Here is an 18577-nt window from a genome sequence, read left to right on the forward strand (position 1 = left end):
GGAGACGTCCGTATAGCGTAGCTACCAAGATGGGAAGATGGCGGGGTGGAGAGGAGGGTATACGGTTCGGAGCAGAGGCATGCATGCACGGAGTTCAGAGACATCGGGTAAACAGGTCCAATGTCGGGTAGACAGATCCAATGAGCAGGAGTGTAGTGAGAAAGCCTCCGAGGCCCAACTGGCGAAAGGAATCGAGGGATCGTCTCGGGCTTCCAAGCTGCCAGATCTCAGCGTCGAGAACGCCAGGTAGCGAACGGCCTCGAGGGTGGTCGGGCACCGCCTCAGCTTGTCCATAAGTTGAGAGTCGAATACCCCGACGAGGAAATTGAGGAGAGTCGTAGGAGAGTCGAAGAGCCACGAGTGACGTCCCGCCCGTCCAACTGACCATAAAATCGAAGAGCCGCCGGCGGAGTCGGTGTCTATCAAGGAGTTCAGTCCGGTCGACTTCAGATGTTCAGCAGGATATTCATAGAGCTTTGACGTCGAGGAGTTTGGTTCAGAATATCTTGAGGAGCGCTCCGTTAATCGAGGAGCCCGCCGGCGATCTCGGTCAGTGTTAGATAGATATCGAGGACGGGAGGCCGGCTATCGAGGTCAGTTGTGGCCACCTGCGCGCGACGGTGGTGAGGAGCCTGAAATAGCAGCTATACCGACGAAGCTCACCGCACCACTCAAGTTTGCTCTCCTCGCTTGTTTGTAGGTCTCGTCTCGTCAATACTACCAAACAAAAAAAATCATGCATTCCAAACGTAGCTGTCATTAATGTCGTGACCAAGAAGGCGAGGTAGTAGTGGTACCCTAACTTACTCGAGCGTGATACGGATAGATAGATAATGTGTACACTAGGGGTAAACACGCCGGAGGGGGACGCGCAGGCTGGCACTGTAAGGTAGAGCGCCGGAGACGACAGGTAGGGCGCCGGAATACGACGGGTAGGGCGCCTGGAGACGACAGGTAGAGCACCGGGACACGACAGGTATCGGCGCGAATAGACAGGGCGCCGAGCTGCGCGTATGTAAGATGGATACGCGATCAGAGTACACACAGATGGGGACGGAAAGAGACGAGAGATGGAGACGGGGAGAGAGGAGAGATGGAGACGGAGTGAACCAAACAGACAGTGAGTATGTAAGACTAAAGCTTGGTGGAGAGTCGACGCAAGCCCAAGGTATACCGGGTCGGATGATGCGTGCGGGTGGTGGGTGGATGGATGGATGCGAGGGTGGGGGACAGGGTGAGATGATCCCGAGTGTGAGGAAGTAATCCCGATGAGTAAACCCAGAGGTGGAAGATGCAGGTCGAGTGAGGTGTCGCGATGTATGTCAAGATGCAGGGAGGATGAGGATGAGGGCCGCGGGGCGGAGAGCCGCCATAATAGCGCGGAGAAGGAGGAAGAAGAAGACGAAAAAAAAGAGGAGAGCAAGAATAAGAAAGCATAAAGATATTATATGTACAGCGAAGGAAAGCAAGATGATGGGGAGGACGGGGGCGGAGGAGCCGGAAGAATAGAGCGCATATGGGCCATAGAGCATATCATACAGTAGGCGGGGTGTAGGGTAGGTCGGGCGGCGGGGGGACCGGGACGGAGACGGCGGGCAGTGCAAGGTCGCGCTCAGAACGTCGACTGCGCGACGAGGCTGCGGGGCACGCCGAGCATGCTCTGCTGCGGCTTGTACCACGAGATGCCGAGGCCGTCGTCCGAGGAGGTCTCGTCGACGCGCACCGGGACAGGAGTGGCGGGCGCCTCCTCCTGCCTCACGGGGAGGCGGTAGCGGAACTCGCCGTCCTGGACGAAGACCCCCTCCCGCCTCCTGCGCTCGCGCCGCTCCTCGCGCTCCCACTCGACCTCGTAGGGCGCCTTGCCCCAGGGCACGTTCCGGCGCTCACGCTCGGGGGCGGCGGGGGGCGTGTCGACCTCGTCGATGGCGGCGGGCGCGACCCAGGGCTTGTGGCGGTCGCCAAGGGGCACGGTGCGCTTGCCGGCGGGCACGACGGAGGGCGCGGGCTGCCAGCGACCGCCACCGGAGAGCTTGCAGAGCGCAGAGCAGCGCGCGAGCGGGTAGGCATCGAGCGGGCCGTACGACGGCTCGCCGGGCATCTTCTGGATGACGGGCGAGGGGACGCGCGGCGAGGTCGCGGCGGAAGAAGGATGGGAGGCGCCACTGCGAGAGCTCGAGCCGGCAGAGGAGGTGGACGCGAGGGAGGCCATGGAGGTCTTGTTGCGAAGGGTGCGGATGGGCGGGGTGAGGATGCCGGACGAGGCCGGGGAGGAGGCCCGGGAGTCCGCCGCCTCAACAACGCGGGCGTCGGGGATGGAGGGCGAGCGCGCGACGCCATAAATCTGGTCGTGGCACTCGATGCACACGCGCGCGTTGACGACGGGGCTCTGGGAGGACTGATACTCGAATATGCTGTGGCCGCGCGGGGGCTGGAGGAAGGGGAGGGCGCGGACGTTGAGGAGGGGCGTCGTGCGGGAAGTACAAGCGCGGCAAAAGATGCCACCGCACTTGCGGCAGTGGTGCCTGCGCTCAAAGATGCCGAAGGTGGTGCGGCAGTAGAAGTAGTCACACGAGGAGCTCGTCGAGTCGGGCTATGGACGTTGTCAGTGGGGGGAGCGGTGGAGAGGGTGTAGGGTACACACCTTCCACAAGTGCTTGTCGAGGAGCACAGCCAAGTGCTCGTTCGGGCGGATGGGATGGGACGAGGGGGAGGCGGGCTGCATGAGCGTGGAGGAGCAGCCACCCGACGAGGCAGAGAAGACAGAGGACGCGTCGTCAAGGTCAGTGTGGAGGGTGGGGAGATGGGTGTGCTCCATGCGAGTGGCGGGGGCGGAGGCGGCAGCGTCCGCGGCAAGGAGGGCAGCGTCGAAGGCGTCAGCAACGGGGGAGACGGCGGGAGCCATGGTTGGAAGACGACTCCCAATCAACGCGCAATAAATAAGCGGGCCATCAACACATGGCTGCCCAATTACCCGACATCAATCGACCATCCACACGGAACACAGATCTCAGATTTGCCTTTTGGGGTAAACGCCATTCTCCCTCCGGCCGCGGAGATCGAGAAGCCCACATGGCCCGGGTGGCGGTCGCGCGCGGCTGTCGGATGCCACCGGTGCCGGCCGACGAGGAACAGAGTGGTGGCGGCCCACGGCGCGCATACCCCATCGTCCCGCACGTCCGTGCCCCTCTGCCCAGTGCCCATGCCCACCTGCTCAATCATCCGCTATTCAGTCCTCCATCGCTGGCTTCAGCGATCTCCCCGACACCATACGCTCGCGCACAGCCGCACTCGGGCCACCCTAGCGCGGTGCGAGATCGTCGCGCATCGCGCGCGTCAGCTGGATTTTCGCCCTTTCCCTTTTGCCCTCTTTTTCGAAGACGGAAGAGCCTTTGGGGACTGACGTTCCCGCCAGCTTCTTTGACACGTTCCCCTTTACAATGCCCCGTTTGTGGACCCGAATAGGGAGGTGCATAGCGCCTGCGTCTCCACGTTGACAGTGACACAGCCCGCTCTCGCGCTGCGGTACACGTACGCCCTGCCTCTCCCCGCTTTACATCGTGCCCGGGCTGTCGGGCTCAGGCTGCACTCGGGAGTCGGCCACCTTCACTGCCACTGCGGACGCTCGTGTGGCGCGCAGGAGCTCGGCTTAGCTGTGTTCCTCTCCCGCCCAGCCGCTGCTTACAGCACCCTTCCGCGCCGGCCACGCCCTTTTCTTCCGCGTCTGCCTCCGCCCCCGACAGCCGTTCCGCGCCTTCTGGGCGCAAGCCTACTCCCAACCTTCCTCGTGCTGAGCTCCCGAGCTCCCATAGCAACTTTTGTCCTTGTATTCGTTCGGCGACTTCTCTGTGGTGCAAATATGTATGATGCCTGTCGTACTTTGTATGCCGTGTGCTGCGTACCAGGAACCACTATCCCGGCCCCGGTGAACTTCGCGTCAACCTCGCCTCTATAACGGCAGCTCGCAGGACTCCCGGGGCATGCTAGGGCGTGCTGGTGGGGAGCGCCTCCACGAGTACGTACGTGCCACGCCCAGTACACCTCACGAGGTGATGAGGGGGTGTGAGACAGGGACTCGGAAAGACACTCAGACTGCGGGCGGGCTTTTGGCGGGACTTACGGCCCCTCGTTCCACGTTCGCGTTGCCACGACGGCTGCCTCGGGCTCCCCTTCATATCTTTGGTGTGTGATCTCGGGATTTTGGCTTTCACGAGCGAGTGCAGGCTCTCCTCGTCTCTTCATCACTTCGAACGAGGGATTTCTGGTCGTGCGACATAACAGCCGACCTCTCGTTGGCTACTCGAACTCGAGACCTGGAACCCGGTCCGCACGCCCGCACTCGCTGGTGAGACGCCGGAGCGTCGGCTTCTGGGCATATGTTATCCCCCAGCGCTCCCCTCCTTGCCACTTGGTGTTATGCCGCGCTGCTGACATGTCCCTTCCCCGGTCGCAATACGCCTCGCACGCGTTTTATCGCTTTTAATCTCTGGATTATCGCATGTCAATCTCTGTTTTATCGCGTGTGATCCCTGATGTTATCCCTCGTGAGCAGGGTACGTGGACATCTGCGCTGCGACGATGGTCGTGGACCGAGTCGTAAAATGAAGACCCTGCTCCGGGGAGCTTTCCGCCAGCGTGTGCTACCCCACCATCTCGCACGCATACAGTATAGCCGCCTGCACACCTTCTACCGCCTCACCGACGCAACCCGACGCCTGCCTGGTGCTGTGGAGGCGCAGCGCGATCGCACATCCCGACGATCCGAAGTCGTACGCGCGCGACGATCCCGCCTCGTGATTTCGAGACGGCCAGGAAATACCTCCGCCGTACGTGGCGAGGTCCTGCCGCGTGCTACGATCCGCGTGCGGCGACGTGGCACGGCGTGATCGACCACGGACGCGCCCCTTGCGCGGCAATTTCAGGACACCGCGCGCACGGCGTCCCTGATTCTGAACCCGTCCCGCTTGACAGGGCACGTCGTGCGGGGATCATACGGCCTGCTGAGTGCGCCATGAGCGTGAGGACGATGCGCTGGTGAGCTCAGAGGCGGGAGAGGGCTATACTTCGATGGGCTAGTAAGGCTAGTAGTGCCGAGACGTGGACTAGCGAGGTGCAGTTGGGCCAAAAATGCTGAAGTATTTTGGCTCGATGACAGCGGCGCGTGCAGCGATGGAACGGAAGAAATATGCAGGGAGCGGAGGCAGACTCCATGCGCTGGACGGAAGAGTAGCTGAGGCACAGCACACCCGGCACGGCTCTGCGGCTGGAGGCTTTCGATGAGGTTACGGAAGGCTATGCGCAACAGCGTGCTCACCGTTTTCATTTGTTCCTCCCCCGCATCGCAAGGTTGTCTTCCGCCGTTTCTTGTCCGTGTCTTCGCTCTCGGGAAAAGGTTTGTTGGTCTGCTTACGGACTGTTGAGCAAAGACAGGCAGGGACCACGGATACTAGCGCGCCCGAGCACGGCCTCATCGCCGACGAATCGCATCGGGGCCATCTGTCGTACGGCTTTCTCCTCGCGCTCATGTGCTCGTCTTCATCGCTTGTCCATCTTCGCGCGCTAACAGGATGGGAGTTCTGCCCGCGCTACGAATTCCTGGCCGCACAGTCTGCTAATACCAGTCCGGGCTCTACAAATCGTACACAATTTATTCCCAACGCGTGCTGTGGGCCTGCCCTTCGCCGGGGACTACATACGCCCAGCCTTCGTGTATTCTGCCGGTCCCTCGTGCTATCGGCTGATCATGCCCATCGCGGGCGTCCCCCGACGCGCTTCGTCGATGGGGGATTTATCGACAGGCCATCGAGAGATGGATGAGCGCACGATCAGCTAGTCCAGCGAAGGTCGCGGTGCCGAGCGATCAGTCCTGCGATCAGCACAACGTGTTCCGTGCGGGGAGCGCATAATCGATCCGGGGGGACCCCATGTTCTGCTCGGAGATGGGTTATGGATGGGCCTGGCGATGCGTGCGCTTGACGAATGGCTGCCGCGGTAGACAGCACTGACTAATGAACTTGGGCGCCCGCTATGTACCCGGTGTCTTTTACCACTCGAGAGGAAGGTGACCCTCGACTGACAAGACCCAGGAGAGAGCAGCGATGGCCGATGGCGCTGAGCTGGCGATCGATTTCCGGTGTCTATACACGGTGAAGCAGATTAGATTATCGGTGGTACCTAGGGAAGGTGATCTGAAGAGGTGAAGATTATCTCTCGTGCTGAAGATCATCTCGATGCAGCAGAAGAAGATCAACCATACTTTGGACCTCGCCCTCGCCCGACCGGGATGGGGGTAAAGAGAAGAAGAACAACGGCACAGCGGGACGCCGCGAGAAGCATCCTTGTCGGCATCGAGCGCGACGAGCTGTGAGGGAATTTGTTGGTGGACGGTAGCGCTGAGAGAATTTGTTGGCAGTAGCGCCGGCGCTAGCGTTGGCGAATTTGTTGGCCGGGGTCGGTGGGCGGTCGAGGCCCGTGTGTGATGCTCTCCTGCGCGTGCGGCCCGTCCACCTGTGCGCTTGGAGGGTGTTTGGCCTGCCGGGGTTTCTCCGCTAAGGCCTCTAACGCCGTCGTTCAATTGAGCGGGTTTGATTGGGTGGCGGGCCGAGGTGAGGGTGGGCGGTCGTGTGAGCCTGTGAGGCAACCGTGGGGTGCGCTGCGCTAGTGCCAAGGCGTGGGGAGGCGAGTAAGAAAGGGTGAGGCGGATGGAGCGAGTGGTCAGGAAGGGGGCGAGTAGCGAAGGGGGGCGAGTAGTCAGGAAGAATCAGGGCGAATACTCACGTAGAGTCACTAGTGATGGTAGTGTTGGTGCTTTACGACCATGTAGACCCGGCCGGTTTTGTAACAGAAGGATGCGCAATGTATCTGTTCGTTAGAGTAGAGACGTACCTAGTGATAGAGGAGAATCTAGTGACCCGCCTTACGCACTTCATCTACCGGTGTCTTGCCCATGTTGCGAGATTGAAAGGGTGTTCATTTCGCGGTGAGATCGTGGTCCGTCGTGTTCATCTCGTGCTGGGTTAGCGCATCGTACGATACTTTGCGTGAATGGTCGATTGCCTTGCGCGGAGGACCCTATACAGAACGTGTAGGGTGTACGAAGGGTAGGGGGCGCGTCGTGCAATGTGGGGAGCGGAAGGGAAGTACGTCCGAGAACCCCATCTACCGCGCAGGACATGTGGGACCTGCAAGCGATTACCCAACTTGAGTAATGAGCATTGTATACAGTTGATACATGACTTACCAAAGAGAGCCCCGATCGCGGGCTGCGGCGAGAGGAGAAGGGGCTGCTTGGGGACTGCGGTCGAGGGAACGGAACTTGCAATCGAAGGAAGGGCCGGAGGCTACGGACAGGAGCCCCCGCGAGACCCCAGAACGCTCTCCGGAGATGAATTTGGTACAGGTGGTGCAGAACTCTCATGGAGCATGGGCGCGATGAAGGCCAGTCTCGTACAGGGATCGAAAGCGATGCAGGTAGAGCAAGATATATGAAGCACGATGACAGTGTCAGTACAGGTCTTAGTAAAATCTGCTCAACGTCATGAGCTCCTGCTGTCATGAGGATGACAGGGTACTCACAATCTACGCATCGAACTTGCAACGGCTCATCCAGAATGCCTCTGCAACGCCCAGGACAAGGTCGGTCGTGACGGAGTCGAAGTAGTGCACATCGTGCGAGGCTGGAGGCTGAGTACGCGACTGAGAGCGCTGCCGCCGAGAGGCGGCGAGTAGGTTACTGAGGATTTCCGTCATTTTGCGGGTAAGAAGGTCGTCTGGTGCGCCAAGGTCATCCGAAGATTCGTGCTTGCCAGGGGCGGGGTCGAGGGCGAAGATACTGCAGGCAAGGGAGGAGAGATACCAGAGTGCTTCTTTGCGAGCGAGGGGTTCGAAAGTCGTAGACAGTTCGGAGCTTGGCGGGGTTTGCGTGACGGACTCCATCTCACGAAGGATACCCAAGGCAAGGGAGTCCTTTAGTGGTTGTCGTAGACGAGTTGTTGAGAAAGCGCAAGATCGCAGCGTATCGTCGCATAGCCTGAGTGTAGTGACGACGAGCGATAGCATATACGGTCGTATATCAGGCGGCGGTTCTGAGGACGTCGATGGTACTTCCTTGGGCATGAAGATGTCGCACAAGTATAGTCGGCTTTCGGGAAGAAAAGACCGGATGAGAGGGGCTAAAATCTCGGCGGAAAAGACCTTCAGGAAGGATTCTGCGGCGGCAATGTCGTCGGATGTCGTCGAATATCCAGTTGTAATGGCACCCGATACCGAAGGCGCTAACAGGATCGGGAGAACACGAGGAAGTGCCCACGAGACGAGCGTAGCAGCGATCTGCAAGGCAGCGATTGTCGGTCTGCGCTGTCGCAAAACTTCGGCGGAGAGCGTTTCCAGAGCACGTATCGAAGTAGTGACAACGACGTCCTTTCCGTCGAGGAGATATCCTTCTTCAATCGCTATGATTGCATCCTCGACCGCGATCCATGGATCTATCAGACCGTGTTTCGGCACAGGAGGACGAGCTATGCGTATTGTCGGTTGAGCTTTTGTGGCACACGCTGGAGAGACGGGCTACTTACGATTGGGTGTTGCAGGCTCGATAGAGCTGGACAGTCTCGTTTGAAGATAGTTTTCGAGAGGTGATGGGGAAAGTGGAGCGATGGACTCGAGGGGGATGGACACCGATGTGACAGTGCTTGGATGGGACAACGGATCGTTCCCCAGCTTCCGTGAAAGGGTTGCGTTCTCTGGAATGATCGTCAGTGCTGAGAACATCACATAGCGGTATGGTCTGGACGGACTGATCTTCTCGTCCTGAAGTTGCCTTCGTAAGGAGGACACCGTTTCCTCTATTTCCTCTGTCCGACGTCGACATTCACAAGACGTCGACGACGCGGAGGCCGGCGGCAAAAGTGTCTGTAGGTGCAGCACATAGCCTGAGGGTTTTTGAGGATCGTGATGGACGCGCGGAAACAGGTCCTCCTTACCGGCATATGATTGCTCAGGTGGTTTGCTTCGGGCGATCGCTACAGCCTGAGGTGTGATCCTGTTAGATATGCTCTGACTGCTGTGAGGATTCAACGTACGAAAGCAAGGCGGACGACGTCTGTTTGGTTTATCGATGCAGGATGATGCGCGAACATGGCACGTCGTGCGTATATACGTTCAACAAGAGTAGAGGCCAAGTCGCGCGACGCGTGCAGACGCGAGCGTCACAGGCATCACGGTCACGCTTTAGCTCACTCTTGCCCACACGAGCGCATATACACAGACAGAGCGTTATCGCCCTCAAGATATTCACATTGCAGTTGCCTGTGTACATATCATAGAGGCAACGATATGTTAGCATACAAGAAAGTTCATGCTCCTATGAGCAGGTCTATCTTCAAGAATTCGTTTGTAAGTATGGTGGGAGAGCATGCATGCATGTCGGGCGGGCACGGCCGCGAGCAAGAAGAGAATAAGCAGTAGCAGAGAATAAGTAGAATACTTAGGAGGCGGTAACGTATGCAGATAATGTCCATTTATTTAGTCTAGGGGGAGTCAACACCGGGCGCTTTCAAAGCTGGGGGACCAGATACTCACCGTAGTCAGCCCGCTGGCGCGCCGCTTGATGGTCTGCGCGCGTCGAGCGCACGATGGGCGATTCTTCGACAGACGCCTGCGCCAGCATGTTCAAGGACCGCATCGCGGGCGAATTCGTTGTAGTCTGCCGATTCTCCCGCTCTGCGCGCTGCACGGGGCTTTCCTGCACCATCCGCGCCCGTGCGGAGGGGCTGAACAAGTTTCCACCAGGATGCCCACCGCTGGGCGGCTTGTGATGCTGCACTACCCGCGGCCGCGGCGTCTGCGTCTGCCCGACGGCGCCGACGGACCTGTTGGCTGCCCACAACAAACTCGTGCCGTTCGTCTTGGGCGTCGTGAAGTTGGTGGGGACGCGGATGCCGCGCGACGGCGTCGACATGGGGTCGAAGCTGTCGTCGTAGTCCTCGAAGAGGCCTGAGTTCGGGGTCTGCATGAACACGCGGGGCGTGGTGGGGAACTGGCTCTGGCGCGGCGTCGTGGGCGGACCGGAGCGTGACCAAGATGAGGAGGTAAAGTCAGAAGAAGGGTCGTCGCGCCGCGGTGGGGTGCATGGAACGCGCATGGACTGCCAATCGGGAGAGGGGAAGGGCGAGTCAGAGAGTGACGGGAAAAAAGAAGCGTCGTCATGCGCACGCTGGATTGCGGGGAGGTCCTCGGTCGGCACAAAGGTCGGCTCGCGGTAGACGACGGGCTCGTGCTCGTCGTCCGATGACAGCGACCTGTCGTCGACACATCGCTCGCAGTACCAAGGGTCTTCCTCCTTCCCAAGCTCCGCCATGTTCCGGATCCCGAGGCACCTGAGGTGGTACCACGTCCGACACCCGTCGCACTGTACGAGGTCCTTCCCGTCGTCGCGCCCCTTGCACACGCAGATCATCTCGTTCTGCCGGTCCGTGAGGGCCCGCGACCTCCGAAAGCTCAGCGCGCGCACGCTCTTCTTGGCCAGGAGCGCCGCGCGCGCGTCGCCGGGGTCGCTCGGGAAGAAGCTGCGCACGGTCGCCGCGCGCGGGCGGCGCGCCGCCTCCGGGTCCGCGTGCAGGGGCACCATTTTCCCCCGCCCGCGCCGCGGGGGCATCGGCCGGTCCGCCGTGTCCTCGTACACCTGCCCCCAGGACGCGGACGGCAGGATCTCCTCGTCCTCGCCGACCGTGCCCGCGACGGAGTCCGCCTCGTCGTCGCTCTCGCGGTCGAGGAACTTCTCGATCCACTTGAGCTTCTCCTCCTCCTCCTGCCGCGCGTGCTCCTCGCGCTCGTCCGTGCGCAGCTTCCAGGGAAACTCGGCGTCGGGCCAGTTCGGGCGGTCGCCGGTGTGGAGGTCGGCGGTCATGACGGTCGCAGCGAGCGTGCGGCGCTCCTCGGGCTTCTTGCGGCGGCGGCCCGGAGGCCCTTTCTTCTTGGTGGAGGACTCGCTCGCGCTGTTGGGCTCGGGGAGCTCTGACGGGAGGACGTCAAGGAGGACGCGGCCCTTGCCGGCAAGCTCGACGGGCATGAGCTTGGTGGGCTGCGTGTTGCCTACGGGGGATTCCCCCTTGAAAGCGGCGAGGCGCTTGCGCTTGCGGAGCTCCTTCTCGGTAGGCGCGGGAGGCGGCGTGGGATCGATGTTCTCGGGAGAGTTGGCGTTGTTGGGAGCCGTGGCAGCGGGCGTGGGCGTGAGTCGCTGCGTCATCGGAGGGATAGGTTGAGGTGCGCGGACCCAGTCTGCTGTGCGCTGGATGCAAGTTAGTAGATAATTCTAAGGGGAACAAAGTCGTCCACTGACGTAGCGTCCGTAACCGCCAGCCATCAGGCTCTCCTCGAAACTTTCCTCCGAGGTTTCCTGGAACAACTTGATTCGTCGACCCTTGCTAGGGCTGTCCATGATGCCCAAGTTTCGCTCCCTCAGCACATTGCCCTCATCGAAGGCGGTAGGATCAGCCTCAACCAATGTCCTCTTGGTGCGGACGAGGTACTCGGGGCGCCGCGACTCGGCTTCCTGGTACTGCGCGAGCTGCTGCTCCATCTCCGCCTGACGGATTCGTTGCAGCTCACCGCCGGTGCCGACAGGAAGGGCGAGACCAGCGTCGACGAGCGAGTATGATACGCCTGCAGCAATGTCGGCGTTAATCGGGGGAGGTGTTGGTGGCGAGGAGAGTCGCGATGGGCTATCAACGGGGGGACGTTCGCCACCAGCGCTGGCATGAAATGCGTTCGAGCTGGTCGAAGCGAAGATGTCGTTGGCATGGAAGGACCCGGTGCGGTGGGGAGTTTGAGGCGACTGCGATGACGCTTGCCGATCGACCATTGCGAGGCGGGCCATGAAGGGCGAAGCTCGATCTGGCGCGTTGAGTGCTTGATTGGGGGTAGACACTCTCTTAGATGAGGGGATGGAAATGGGTGATTCAAGGCCGTTTGCTCTGCGTGGTATTGGTCAGTGTTGTTAAATGAGACAAGAGCATGCAAACGCACTTGAACGAGATAGTGGGCAAAGGTGAGTCTTCTGAAGCATTGGAAGGGGTCCTGATACAGATGAGTGCTTGCAACTTTGCAGATAAGCGGATAGCGCTCACATAAATTGGGGTGTCGCAGGAAGGTTGGTTCGTGGAGGGGTCTTTCGTCCCGCGAATGGACTAGAACGAATGCGTGAATGTCAATGACGGCCTCGATGTTTAGTCATACACACCTGGCATCGGGAGTCATCGGCTGCTGGGCAGTCGATGGTGGTCGCAACGGACTGCGGCACATATGAGTGATAGAGCGCCTATTTTCAACGTGAATGGACTTACGATGACTGAGGTTGCGGCCGATACGCATATGTGGGTCCAAGAGGAGAGTAGGGGGTGGTGGTCCTTCGTAGACGGGTGAGTGGGCGATTCCATGCGTTGTGAAGATCAATATGTACCCTATGGTCACCGGGGAGGATGGATGGGAAACAAGGCCGAACATGTAAGGACCCCAATTGTTGGGACTGAAGGAGAAAATGATGAGTTATGAGGGGATCTGTTTGGCTGATCAACGCACCTCTGAGGCGTCGGTAGGTGCGTGAACCTGTGCGCAGACGACGCAGGATCGCTGAAGATATAGGTTGGTGTTTGCCAGCAAGCAGTCACTGCGGCGCACCTTGATGCAGCGATCGAGGCCCCAGTTGTTTGTAGAGAGGGGGGCACGTTGGAAGATTGCAGAGGAGCCGCAGAGGGCATTGCTTGGGTAGGGTCCGTCGACGCCGTCGTAGGCTGACTGGCCATGAAGAAGATACGAAGGGGGAGGGGGTAGCGCAGCGGTTGACAAGGGAGCAAGCAGATAAGGGAGTTCGGGGAGCGAGTGCAGGCGAGTTGAGCGTTATGGATGGAAGCAGGTCAGCGGTGTGAAGAGCAACAATGGCCGCCACCGTCAAAGGCAACTTCCCACTTGGAATTTCGTCCCCGGCCCCGGAAGGGGGCCCGGACCCCCTACTACGTCACCTGATATCGCGTCCCTGGCTTGACTGAGCAGCAGCTGCGTTCGACCGTCACCGTCGACCGTCTCGACGAGTCTTTACCTCATCACTACCATTGACAGTCCCGGCTTCCCACACACGATGAGCTTGAGTAGCTGGCTATGGGGCTCCTCGCAGCTCGACGACGCCATTGGTGCGTCCGTCCACAGCTCAGCCGCGTCTATGTACTGAACTGCGCGCAGAGAAGGCGACGTCCGAGCTGTTACCCGCTGGCTCAGAAGATATCGCGCTCAACCTCGAGATTTGCGACCAGATAAGGTCGAAGGCTGTTCCTGCGAAGGATGCTATGAAGTCCTTGAAAGCAAGGCTTAATCACAAGAATCCGAATGTGCAGTTGCTGGCGCTTGGGGTGCGTTATCCCTCTCTTAAGCTATCTGCCACCATCGTTGACGCTCCTTTAGCTCACGGACGTCTGCGTGAAGAATGGCGGCGACCACTTCCTCGCCGAAGTCGCCTCCCGCGAGTTCATGGATAACCTAGTTTCCATCCTCAAGATGCCCACCCTCAACAACGACGTCAAGACCGCCATCCTGCGCTATGTCCAGAACTGGGCCATTGCCTTCGAGGGCAAGGCCGCATTGAGCTACGTCGGTACGATATATAAGCAACTGCAGAACGAAGGTACGTGGCCCTTTCAATGCATAGGAAGTACTCCGGTATTGACCGACATGCGTTTGTGCAGGCTTCGCCTTCCCTCCGAAGGATCCAGCATTAGCGACCACGGCGATGGTCGATACCCAGACAGCGCCCGAGTGGATCGACTCCGACGTTTGCTTGCGGTGTCGCACGCCATTCACCTTCACCAACCGCAAACATCACTGTAGGAATTGCGGGCAGGTGTTCGATCAGCAATGCTCCTCGAAGACGATGGCGCTGCCGCACTTTGGTATCGCGCAGGAAGTCAGGGTGTGCGATGGGTGCTACAATAAGCTGCGGAAGCGCGGGTGCGTACCATATCTCTTCCGTTGTCGAACTGCCTGAATACTCACGTATAATGTGATACAGCGACAAAACTCATCGACACTCCCAAAGCCTGCACGCCCACCGCTCGCGCGCTGCGCAAGACATCGCCGATGCGGAGCTACAGCGCGCCATCCAGCTGTCCCTAGAGGAAGTCGGCGCAGCGGGCGCGCGACGCCCGGGCTACGTCCCCGCGCAACCGTCCCAACCCTCGGGCTGGTCGGAACCGCCCATCGTCGACCGCGCAAGCCGGCCCAGCGCAGCTTACGCAGACGACGACGACCCAGACCTGCGCGCTGCGATCGAAGCAAGCCTGCGCGAGGCGAACGCACCCAAGCCGAGCGCCCCCATCGCGATGGAGAGCCCTAGTCAGCCGGTCTTCGAGGCCCGCGCTGGTCCAGGATTCTCGCAGTCATATCCTAGCTCGTCACATCTGTCCTCGGCGCCTTTGCCCCACATACCCAATTACGACCTGGAGCCGCTGGAGGAGGATGCGATATTGACGTTCAGTCAGACGGTGGAAGCGGTGCATGCGCAGGGCGGGCGGGATATGGCAAGGTATCCAGCGGTGGGTGAGCTGTACAACAAAGCAGTCGGCCTGCGCCCAAAGTTGGCGATGGGATTAGAAGATGCGGGGAGGAAGGAGGGTGAGTGCAGTCGTTGTTCTGCGATTACCTGGAGGGTGATAGGCTGATGCGCGACGTACAGAAGTTTTGACGGAGATGCACGATAAACTGAGCCAGGCAGTGAAGTTGTACGACCAACTGTTGACGCAGCGGGTGGCGCAGCCTCAGTGGAGGCAGTCGACGTATGCTCAGCCACCGCCGCAACAAGGTTACTCTCAACAACAGCCAGCCTATCAGCAGCAAACGACGTATGCGCCGCCGCAACAGCAGCAAGCATACCAATCTCAGCAGTATACTCAATGGCAGCAGCCCCAGCAGGTTTCCGCGTCTGTTCAGCAGGAATCGACAAGTTATATGGCGCAAGCGACCTCATCGCCGCCTGTGGCGTTCCAACCGCTGGCATCTCCGGCAGCGTATCAGCCACCACAATCGCCTGTTAGTGCTCAGCCGTCCGCGTACCAGCAATCCTTCGCAGCTACCCCCGCTCCGCCGTCTATCCCCCACGTCACGTACTCGCCTCGGTTTACGACAGATGGCGCTTCGACGCCGACGCCGGGTATTGAACAGCAGCAGCAAAACCCAACGTCTGCTGCCCCGCCACCCGTGTCTAGCTCTCCAGTGCAAGGACAGCCTGTCCGGAGGAGCCAGACGGTGTCGGTGGCCGCTCAGCCGGCGCAGGCGAACGTACAGAGGTCCGGGACGTACGCGGCGCGGTCGCCCAGCGTGCAGCAGTCGTACCACGCCCCGCCTCGAGCGAGCTACCAGACGCCGTCGGGGGCTCAGCCGCAAGGATACCAGTCGCCGGTGTACCAGGCGCCGCCCCCGCCGAGCGTGAATCCGATGGCGTTCCCGGTTGCGCCGACGTCGACGCCGCAGAGCTTCCCGATGTATGGGCCGAGCGTGCCGCAGGGTATCGTGGAGGAGCCGAGGAAGGAGGCGGCGTTGATCGAGTTGTGAGGGGAGGTGGAAGTTGCTGTGTAGGAAGGATGAAAGCGTACACTGGATGGACTTTTGTTTATCAATGCGCTTATTGAGGCTACGTTCTGTACATCGTTCGTTACATGCTGAGAATATCTACTTTGGATGGGGCCCTTTGGTACAGAGTAAGGAAGTTGCGAGGGAGGGGAGAGTCATGCATCGGTGCGGTCATAGATACATTGTTGAGTCCATTGGCCCTCTTGAGATCGTCTGCACCCCTCTCATCGGAGTCCCTTCCCTGCCCTCCGCCTCTGCCTTTGTGATGATTTTCCACGGAATCATAATCTGCCCAACAAAGCGCCCATCGTATTGGGGCGGCTGGCCTATTTGTGCATTGTCTCCCGTGGTCTTCTGCGCCCGGTACTCCTCGGCATTGACTAGGAGGATGTTCAGGGGCTTGTCCGTGCCGGCGAACTGGCCCAGGAAGACGCGCCCATCCGTGACGGTGATGCGCAGGGTGCTACGGGTGAGGGCGCGTACGCGGGCGATATTGGGGGTGGTGGGGGCGGTGTAGGACGCGGAGGCGGCGTCGAGGAGGGACATGAGCGGTCGTAGATGGGCAGTGACAGCCTCGTAAAGGGTATAGATTGTTGGCTCGACAAGTCGGACGCGGTCGAGATGAAGGTACTAATTTAGACGCGCTGCGCGCCACGTTACGTTTCCCGCCCGTCACGCGGCGCGTGTCACGCAGGACGTGTCTTCAGCTGGACGCCAAGTGCCCATCCATCCATTTATGAACCCTTTCGACAGCGAGGCGGCTCGGAATATGCAGGGCCCCCACCAGACGGCGGATACGCACAAGTACTCGGTCATCCTACCGACGTATAATGAGAGGAAGAACCTGCCAGTGATGGTGTGGTTGTTGGCGAGGGTGTTCGAAGAGAAGTGAGTGTTCGGCTGCTATGTGAGGGTAGTAAGGGAGAACTATAGGAGGAATGGCTCACGCTACTTCCAGCGAGCTAGCATGGGAGATCATTGTTGTCGATGATGCGAGTCCGGACGGGACGCAGGAGGTGGCGAGACAATTGGCGGGGGTATATGGGGAGGATAAGATCGTGCGTAGTCATTCATCTGGTTCTCCTCTTATACTGACCTTAGATCCCCCCTGTAGGTCTTGAAGCCACGGTCTGGAAAGCTTGGCCTAGGGTATGCTCTCCTTCCATCCACGATATATGTATTGCATTCCGACAACCTTTCAGGACGGCGTATATCCATGGACTGAACTTCTGCACGGGCGACTTCGTCATCATCATGGATGCCGACTTCTCCCATCATGTACGCCTCGCCTTTCCTCGTTATTGATTGTGCTCTAACGATGCCTTGCAGCCAAAATTCATTCCCCAGTTTATTCGGTACGCCCTGTCCACGGTCGCCCTTCGGTCGCTGACCGGCTACCAGACAACAGAAGGCACATAACTTCGATATCGTGACGGGGACGAGATACAGGTCTACCGCTAAGCCAGCTATGGTCGACCAGAAGCCAGGAGGTGTCTTCGGCTGGGACTTGCGGCGAAAGCTGGTATCCCGAGGCGCGAACTTCTTGGCCATGACTGTCCTGAATCCAGGAGTGAGCGACGTGACGGGGAGCTTCAGGTACGTGCGCATGTTATCGTGGTGAAGGGGCGGGCGCACTGACGTGCTGCTCCAGACTATACCGCCTGCCAGTCCTACGGCACATCATCACGGTGACCGAGTCGAAGGGCTACGTCTTCCAGATGGAAATGATGGTGCGCGCGAAGGCTCTGGGGTACAGCGTCGGCGAGGTGCCCATCACGTTCGTCGACCGCATCTTCGGCGAGAGCAAGCTCGGCGCGGACGAGATCGTGTCCTACGCGAAGGGCGTCTGGGGCCTGTTCACGGGTGTATAACTGCGTTATGACGTCATTCAGCCGGATCTGTTTTGTCATCGTCATCGATACCCAATTCAGCTATATATCGCGTTCACGCCCGTTGCTTCTGTACTACTACCGTCATCTGCACCGGCCACCACAATGAGTTTGCTGCAAGGCGTTTTGAGATCATCAGCGACGAACGCGGAGCTCGACAAGAGCGTCGATGGGCTCTGCCGTCCTGGGAACGACAAGGACACGGACTCAGACGAGGAGTGGGTGAATGTGGTGCGTAGCGCGACCCCCCTTGCGCTTTGAGGGATGCTGACTGAGCGACTTGTAGGTGTCTGTACCCGGAACTCCTGCTCGCACTCGCCCGCCTTCGCCAACCAGGGGATCTCGCCCAGCATCACGTACACCGATTCTGACCTCCAAGAAAAGCCGCGACCCACTCAGGGTGTTCCCGACGGAGGTGTCGCAGCGGATATTCTCGAGGCTGAGGATACGCGATCTGCTGAAGTGCACGCTGGTGTGCAAGAAGTGGGCCCGAAGTCAGACGCTGAACTATGGTGCGCTGGATTTGTTGGCAGTGGCGGGGAACGTACCACTGACGTTGAGCAACAGTTTGGTACCAACACTATCGGAAGGAGAACTACAACGACGATAGCTTGCCGTCGGGCAAGTGGACGAAGCGCGAGTCGAAACAAAACTGGGTATGTTCCGTTACCCTCCCTTGACTCATTCCACATCCCCCTTACTCATTTCGTCCCCAACAGCGCCTCACATACCTAAAATCGGAGAACCATGCTCCCGAAGGGACCAGCTTTACCCTATCATCTGGCTATGCGTCCCCAATGACGGGCCAGCAGACCCCGAGAGAGATGCGCGAGGAGAAGTGGAAACAGGAGGCGGAGGTGACGCGCCCGGGCAAGTTGGAGATGCGCGCGAAGTACAAAGAACTCGGAGGAAGGAAGGCGAGGGGAAAGGGAAAGGTCGGCGGTGGTGGGGGTAGAGACAAGGGTGGGTGGGACGCTGGGGACGACTTCTGAACGAGTCGCGTCTCCTTGCCCGCTCCAGACGTCGTGGCTCAAAGCCGGCGACCCCGCGACTATGATCTCGCTGTACAATTATTGTAT

At 59.6% G+C, this 18577-nt stretch overlaps 10 protein-coding genes across 10 annotated transcripts; 5 read left to right on the plus strand and 5 right to left on the minus strand.

Moving 5' to 3' along the window:
• Window positions 1–1612: 1612 nt before the first annotated feature.
• On the minus strand, window positions 1613–2902 carry SCHCODRAFT_02603710 (FYVE-domain-containing protein; the record flags this gene model as incomplete). The annotated part of the gene is made up of 2 exons (XM_003026601.1): window positions 1613–2590; window positions 2642–2902. 2 exons carry the CDS (start codon window positions 2900–2902, stop codon window positions 1613–1615), a joined length of 1239 nt encoding a protein of 412 aa, XP_003026647.1.
• A 167-nt stretch (window positions 2903–3069) lies between these two features.
• On the plus strand, window positions 3070–3302 carry SCHCODRAFT_02521488 (uncharacterized protein; the record flags this gene model as incomplete). Its single annotated transcript, XM_050343477.1, has 2 exons — window positions 3070–3174; window positions 3231–3302. 2 exons carry the CDS (start codon window positions 3070–3072, stop codon window positions 3300–3302), a joined length of 177 nt encoding a protein of 58 aa, XP_050197076.1.
• A 1395-nt stretch (window positions 3303–4697) lies between these two features.
• On the minus strand, window positions 4698–5355 carry SCHCODRAFT_01258907 (uncharacterized protein). Its single transcript, XM_050341335.1, has 2 exons — window positions 5312–5355; window positions 4698–5260 (listed from the first exon to the last, which is right to left on the minus strand). The coding sequence occupies exons 1-2, from the start codon at window positions 5318–5320 to the stop codon at window positions 4916–4918; spliced, it is 354 nt and encodes a 117-aa protein (XP_050197077.1). The 5' UTR covers window positions 5321–5355; the 3' UTR covers window positions 4698–4915.
• Window positions 5356–7446: 2091 nt separating this feature from the next.
• Window positions 7447–9137, minus strand: SCHCODRAFT_02645469 (uncharacterized protein; the record flags this gene model as incomplete). The annotated part of the gene is made up of 6 exons (XM_050346441.1): window positions 7447–7522; window positions 7573–8513; window positions 8571–8738; window positions 8793–8927; window positions 8979–9024; window positions 9078–9137. The coding sequence occupies 5 exons, from the start codon at window positions 9132–9134 to the stop codon at window positions 7576–7578; spliced, it is 1344 nt and encodes a 447-aa protein (XP_050197078.1). The 3' UTR covers window positions 7447–7522; window positions 7573–7575.
• Window positions 9138–10091: 954 nt separating this feature from the next.
• Window positions 10092–12797, minus strand: SCHCODRAFT_02521322 (uncharacterized protein; the record flags this gene model as incomplete). The annotated part of the gene is made up of 10 exons (XM_003026602.2): window positions 10092–10141; window positions 10210–11284; window positions 11336–11969; window positions 12022–12072; window positions 12123–12182; window positions 12236–12286; window positions 12339–12401; window positions 12455–12520; window positions 12574–12624; window positions 12673–12797. The coding sequence occupies 10 exons, from the start codon at window positions 12795–12797 to the stop codon at window positions 10092–10094; spliced, it is 2226 nt and encodes a 741-aa protein (XP_003026648.1).
• Window positions 12798–13050: 253 nt separating this feature from the next.
• Window positions 13051–14722, plus strand: SCHCODRAFT_02719571 (VHS-domain-containing protein). The gene is made up of 5 exons (XM_003026509.2): window positions 13051–13181; window positions 13231–13397; window positions 13450–13669; window positions 13731–13992; window positions 14054–14722. The coding sequence occupies exons 1-5, from the start codon at window positions 13130–13132 to the stop codon at window positions 14700–14702; spliced, it is 1350 nt and encodes a 449-aa protein (XP_003026555.2). The 5' UTR covers window positions 13051–13129; the 3' UTR covers window positions 14703–14722.
• Window positions 14723–14730: 8 nt separating this feature from the next.
• Window positions 14731–15591, plus strand: SCHCODRAFT_02521073 (uncharacterized protein; the record flags this gene model as incomplete). The annotated part of the gene is made up of 1 exon (XM_050343471.1): window positions 14731–15591. The coding sequence occupies one exon, from the start codon at window positions 14731–14733 to the stop codon at window positions 15589–15591; it is 861 nt and encodes a 286-aa protein (XP_050197079.1).
• A 264-nt stretch (window positions 15592–15855) lies between these two features.
• SCHCODRAFT_02475965 (uncharacterized protein) lies at window positions 15856–16122 on the minus strand (the record flags this gene model as incomplete). Its single annotated transcript, XM_003026603.1, has 1 exon — window positions 15856–16122. A coding segment is annotated over one exon (267 nt), but the record flags the coding sequence as incomplete, so codon positions are not given.
• A 256-nt stretch (window positions 16123–16378) lies between these two features.
• SCHCODRAFT_02521445 (glycosyltransferase family 2 protein) lies at window positions 16379–17480 on the plus strand (the record flags this gene model as incomplete). Its single annotated transcript, XM_003026510.1, has 7 exons — window positions 16379–16497; window positions 16568–16667; window positions 16724–16758; window positions 16812–16887; window positions 16939–16964; window positions 17011–17205; window positions 17261–17480. The coding sequence occupies 7 exons, from the start codon at window positions 16379–16381 to the stop codon at window positions 17478–17480; spliced, it is 771 nt and encodes a 256-aa protein (XP_003026556.1).
• On the plus strand, window positions 17258–18520 carry SCHCODRAFT_02134605 (uncharacterized protein). Its single transcript, XM_003026511.3, has 4 exons — window positions 17258–17729; window positions 17785–18010; window positions 18066–18154; window positions 18218–18520. Exons 1-4 carry the CDS (start codon window positions 17604–17606, stop codon window positions 18488–18490), a joined length of 714 nt encoding a protein of 237 aa, XP_003026557.1. The 5' UTR covers window positions 17258–17603; the 3' UTR covers window positions 18491–18520.
• The last annotated feature ends 57 nt before the right edge of the window (window positions 18521–18577 follow it).

Source organism: Schizophyllum commune (assembly GCF_000143185.2).
Source record: "Schizophyllum commune H4-8 unplaced genomic scaffold SCHCOscaffold_17, whole genome shotgun sequence".
In the NCBI taxonomy this organism is placed as follows: Eukaryota; Fungi; Basidiomycota; class Agaricomycetes; order Agaricales; family Schizophyllaceae; genus Schizophyllum; species Schizophyllum commune.

Coding starts and splice junctions, on each gene's coding strand:
- SCHCODRAFT_02719571 (XM_003026509.2), top strand. CDS start 13,130: ATGAGCTTGAGTAGCTGGCTATGGGGCTCCTCGCAGCTCGACGACGCC. Junction 13,182..13,230: donor GCAGCTCGACGACGCCATTG/GTGCGTCCGTCC, acceptor AACTGCGCGCAG/AGAAGGCGACGTCCGAGCTG. Junction 13,670..13,730: donor TAAGCAACTGCAGAACGAAG/GTACGTGGCCCT, acceptor GCGTTTGTGCAG/GCTTCGCCTTCCCTCCGAAG.
- SCHCODRAFT_02134605 (XM_003026511.3), top strand. CDS start 17,604: ATGAGTTTGCTGCAAGGCGTTTTGAGATCATCAGCGACGAACGCGGAG. Junction 17,730..17,784: donor ACGAGGAGTGGGTGAATGTG/GTGCGTAGCGCG, acceptor AGCGACTTGTAG/GTGTCTGTACCCGGAACTCC. Junction 18,011..18,065: donor AAGTCAGACGCTGAACTATG/GTGCGCTGGATT, acceptor GTTGAGCAACAG/TTTGGTACCAACACTATCGG.